Raw genomic sequence first — 4,804 nt, 5'->3', positions numbered from 1 at the left:
TTGCGAAACACAGAAGAGGCAACTTAGAAAAGGCGCCCTAGTTGAAAAGCTGCATGTAAATGAAAATTTGATTACTATGAAACCACCTCAAAGAGCACGCCCTCGTCTCGCCTGCCCCCATTTTGCCAGCACCTCAGCCTGAGAAGGCTGGCAGAACGCAGAGGACTGGTGCTGCGGAACGTGGCAGTTTTGGGGAATACGGCACAGGGCCTTGTCGAGCGCAGAGCAGCACGTGCTCCCCACCGACGCCGCGCGTACCCCACACAACGCCCACCTTTCCCGCCATCCCTTCTTCCTCGCCAGCAACCGCACAGCAAAGCGCGTTTGTCTCCAGCGGCTGAAAAACTGTCCCTGCTCCTCCCCACCTCCGAAATACAGGAGGGGACACAAGAAAGGGGCTCGGGGGGCGGGTTTGCCATTTAGAAAAGTGCAGTCAAGAGGGACGCCGCGATTTCCCTTTCAGGGGAAAAAACAAAAAAACCCCAAACCCCTCAGTTTAAGCCTCCCGCACTTTGGGGCTTTACCCCCCCCCCCCCCTCATTTTACTCATTTTTTCGAAGGAGGGCAAGCTGCTCCCGCTCGGGCTCCCCCTCCTCCTCACGCAGGCTGCCTCGGGGAAGCGCCCCGAAGCCGCGCCAGACACGGGGGGCGCGGTGCAACCGACCCGCAGGGCTCGGGCTACCGGGCACCCCGGCGTGAGGGCTGCAGGCAACCCCGAGGGCTCTCCGGGGCTGTACCGCCTGGTACCCCAGCCCGGGACTTGCTCCCGCTCCCTCCCCCTCCGCCGCCGCCGCCCGCACGCGGCGCCCGCCGCCGCCGCGCGCCGCCGCCCGCCGCGCCCCCGCGCCGCTTTCCCACGGCCGGCCGGCGCGCGGCCGCGCCTCCCGTCCTCCCCGCCGCCCGCGCTGCCAGCCGAGGAGAGGAGGGCGGGGCCCAGCCACCGGCCGGCCGGCGGCAATTGGCTGAGGCCGGGGCGCCGGCGGCCAATGGGGGCGGCGGGGGCCGCGCGTGGCGGTGCTGGGCGGCGGGCGTGCTCTGCCCGGCTGCCTGCTGCCTCCTGCCCGTCCGCTGCCTGCTCGTTGCCTGCCTGCCTGCCTGCCTGCCCGCCCGCCTGCCTGCGCACCCGCGGTGGGTCAGGCGAGGCGTGGGAACGCTATGGGGGAGACGGGCGCCGGGCGAGGCGCGGGGCGCGCGCTGGGCGCCCTCCTCCCGCGCACCGCCCGCCGCCTCCCCGACGGCCGCCCGCGCCCCGCCGCCGCCATGAAGCGGGCGCACCCCGAGTACAGCTCGTCGGACAGCGAGGAGCTGGATGAGGCCGTGGAGGTGGAGAAGGAGAGCGCAGACGAAAATGGGTGAGCGCAGGCAGGGTGGGCGCCGGACCCCTTCCCTCCCCTCCGCCCCGCGGAGCCCCGACTCCCCCCCCCCCCCCCGTCTCGTCCCGTCCCGTCCCGTCCCTCCGTGGGGCGGCGGTGCCCTGTGGTCACCCGTGCCCCGCTGCTCCCCACAGGAACCTCAGCTCGGCCGCCGGCTCCATGTCTCCCTCCACCACCTCGCAGATCCTGGCCAGGAAGAGGCGCCGAGGGGTGAGTGCTTGCCGGGCGGCCCCGGCTCCCCTCAGCCCCGGCCCCGGGCCCGGGCCCGCCCGGCTCCCCCCCTCACCCCCCGCTTTCTGCCCTAGATCATCGAGAAACGCCGCCGCGATCGCATCAACAACAGCCTGTCCGAGCTGAGGAGGCTGGTGCCCAGCGCCTTCGAGAAGCAGGTAGCGCCCGGTGACCCTCCGCTTTGCCCCCCCCCTCCCCCCCCCCCGCCCCGTTGCCAGAAGGAAGGGTCACCCCTCTTCTACCTCTCTGCTTCTACCTCAAAACTGTCGTGCCTCTCCTTCTCTCCTAGGGATCAGCCAAGCTGGAAAAAGCAGAGATCCTGCAGATGACCGTCGATCACCTGAAAATGCTGCATACTGCAGGAGGGAAAGGTAAAGTTTCGTGCCTGACAGAGGGTTGTCAGCGAGAGGAGCGCATTCCCTTCTGTCCAGCGTGCGGTGTGCCGGGGGAGCGCTCGGAGAAAAGAGAATGGGAACTCCTGTTTCATCAGGAATTTGGGACTTTTTTCTGCTTGACAAGATTTGCGGCATCGCTAGCGCGGAAATGTTTTACAGTTCTGGCTCCTGGTTGTAGGGGGAGAGTGGCTGCAAGTCTCTCTAGCAATGCGTCAGCGGTGTGAAGTGAACCTGGCAACTTGGAGAACACAAAGTTTTTGTTGTTGTCAAGTGTTTGTTTCTCTAACTTTCTGAAAGTTCAGAACAGAAACTAGAAAAAAATACAGCCTGAAATGAGTAGTGAAGAGAATTAGGAGAAATGGTGAAATGCACTTTTGGGAAAAAAGTACATTGGCTGCAGAAGTCCCCTCTGATAAGTTAGGACTTGTGTTTCTAATGAATTTCACTGTGCTGTGGTTTTGCTTGCGCTGGGGAGACATGAAAAGAACAAAAGTACTTTCCTCCAGTGGCAGTGTGCAATTTCAGTTTAAAAATGGCAGTCTGTGACTGGTCTTGGGACTTGCAGCATCACAGCACAGATATAAAAGAAAAGCTTGTTAGACAAAAAAAAAAGGAAAAAAAAAAAAAGGGAGCTTGGCAGCTAATCTATGGTTGGGAATACTAACCACATCCAAGTGAAATATGCTTATAGAGGAGGGTGGAGTGGGGAGGCTACATGTAGACAATGACTAGAAAACAGCATCTTAAGACTCCATTCTTTGTTATTTTCTCTTAGGTTATTTTGATGCTCATGCTTTGGCTATGGACTATCGGAGTCTGGGGTTTCGAGAGTGCCTGGCCGAAGTTGCTCGATACCTTAGTATTATAGAGGGTCTGGATGCCTCCGATCCTCTGCGAGTTCGACTTGTATCTCATCTCAATAACTACGCCTCTCAACGGGAAGCAGCAAGTAGTGCACACACTGGCATTGGACACATCCCTTGGGGCAGTGCCTTTGGACATCACCATCACATATCTCACCCGTTGCTGCTGGCTCAAAATGGGCACGGTAATACCAGTACTTCAGCATCTTCCACAGAACCACATCACCAGACCAGAATTGCTGCCCCACACGCTGAAACTTCCTCACTCAGAGTGCCCCCAAATGGCAGCGTTGGACCAGTGCTCCCCGTGGTCACATCTACTACCAAACTGTCTCCTCCTCTTCTCTCCTCCATGGCATCTCTGTCTGCGTTCCCCTTTTCGTTTGGCTCCTTCCATCTGCTGTCCCCCAACGTGCTGAGCCCATCTACACCAACGCCGTCAGCAACCCTTAGCAAACCATACAGACCCTGGGGGACTGAGATTGGAGCCTTCTAAGAACTAACTCTCTAGTAAGGGTGGGGAAGCCTACAAACCTAGCTGAGCTGGGTTATGCCACGCTTAAAGTTGAAGTTCTTAATAACGGGGACAAAGGTACAGCTTCACCTTAACTAAGTTTGTCTAAAAACTGTCTCTTTGGATTGTTCTTTTTGTTTTCTACGTTTTTGTATTAGCAGTTTTTGTTGGTTTGTTTTTTTTTTTTTTTTAAGTAGTTGCTGAAGTTGTCCAAAAATAAAATTACAAATAGTGGTTGTTAACACTTGTGTTAGATCTATGCTGAGCATTTAAATCACTTTTGTAAACAGTTTGTTTCAAATGTTTCATTTTTCCTGAGTACGTCAGACTGCCTTTTTATGAAGAGATATCACCTATTATTGTTTGCAATGTCCTAGTTTAGTTATTAATTTTTCCAAGACCACTTTTCTCAGCATTAACAAGCTGTGTTTTTGTTAGTATTTTGACATTGAGATGTTCTATAAAGAATTACTCTTTTTGTAAACTATATTTGAGTCTTATATTTCTGAACAAAGCGTTGACAAATCAGATGGACCAGCTTGATCAGCTTTATCTCAGAGCCCAATTTCTATTTCTTCTGCAGTGGTTTGGTATATTTGGTGGTCTTATTCTAGTCCCTAGCGGACATTTACTCACATCTCAGAACCACCACGCTATTTCTCCCACCGAAAGGAGCAGTGTGCTTCAGAGCAGACTCTAGAGTGGGGAGGGTGCAAAAGCCAAATTATACGCTATATTGGTGGTGGGTTTAGTTGCTGGGGAAGTGAAGGGAGAGGAAAAAAAGGTTGTCACCTGCAGTGGTCTTCCAGCTGGAGCCAGTCATATGCATGCTCATTTCTTAGGGCCAGATTCTGCTTTGAGTTCCAGTGGAGTAATTGCTGTGTTACCCTGTATTCTTGGGTAACTGAGAGCAGGCTCTTTCCCTCTGTGAGCTTCAAATTTGCACCTGAAAGGAGTGATGCTGGTATTTATGTAGCCAATGGAATGGTGCAGTGGGAACCCGTTCAGTGCACAGCCTTGTTGCTTGACAGATGTATCCTAACAGGTTGATTTTTCTGTTGGGTTTTACTTTCAGGTGCAGTTCAGTGCCACTCCTCATTTTGTAAGGGCTCTGCTGCATTCCTGTGTGTGTGAGAGTGTGTGTGTGTACATGTGTATTTTGGTTGATTTCATGAGAATCTTAATCTGAACAGGTTTATCTAGTGAGTTCCACTGGATGGGGTTTGACTGCACTTGTATTTGTGTTGTGGCTAAATAAAGGAGAAAGAACAAAGTATTTTAAATGACACATTTGTCTGATATATACATCATTGGAGAATTCTGTGCCTATGGGTATCATGGGACAATTGCTCCTTAGTCCTGTTGTGGGCATTTGCATTTAGTTTTATCTCAAATATTGTGGCATACTTAGCTACACTAGCTGGGTAC

General features: G+C 54.2%; 1 protein-coding gene across 1 annotated transcript; it reads left to right on the top strand.

The window, feature by feature from the left end:
• Positions 1 to 1,245: 1,245 nt before the first annotated feature.
• HEY1 (hes related family bHLH transcription factor with YRPW motif 1) lies at positions 1,246 to 3,975 on the top strand. The gene is made up of 5 exons (XM_082479934.1): positions 1,246 to 1,352; positions 1,508 to 1,583; positions 1,679 to 1,762; positions 1,894 to 1,975; positions 2,775 to 3,975. Exons 1-5 carry the CDS (start codon positions 1,261 to 1,263, stop codon positions 3,356 to 3,358), a joined length of 918 nt encoding a protein of 305 aa, XP_082336060.1. The 5' UTR covers positions 1,246 to 1,260; the 3' UTR covers positions 3,359 to 3,975.
• The last annotated feature ends 829 nt before the right edge of the window (positions 3,976 to 4,804 follow it).

This window comes from Vanellus vanellus, assembly GCF_965231255.1.
Source record: "Vanellus vanellus genome assembly, chromosome: 2".
NCBI classification, from domain to species: Eukaryota; Metazoa; Chordata; class Aves; order Charadriiformes; family Charadriidae; genus Vanellus; species Vanellus vanellus.
Note: the sequence above shows the minus strand (reverse complement) of the source record. Positions and strands in the feature narration are given on the sequence as shown.

Coding starts and splice junctions, on each gene's coding strand:
- HEY1 (XM_082479934.1), top strand. CDS start 1,261: ATGAAGCGGGCGCACCCCGAGTACAGCTCGTCGGACAGCGAGGAGCTG. Junction 1,353..1,507: donor GAGAGCGCAGACGAAAATGG/GTGAGCGCAGGC, acceptor TGCTCCCCACAG/GAACCTCAGCTCGGCCGCCG. Junction 1,763..1,893: donor CCAGCGCCTTCGAGAAGCAG/GTAGCGCCCGGT, acceptor CTTCTCTCCTAG/GGATCAGCCAAGCTGGAAAA.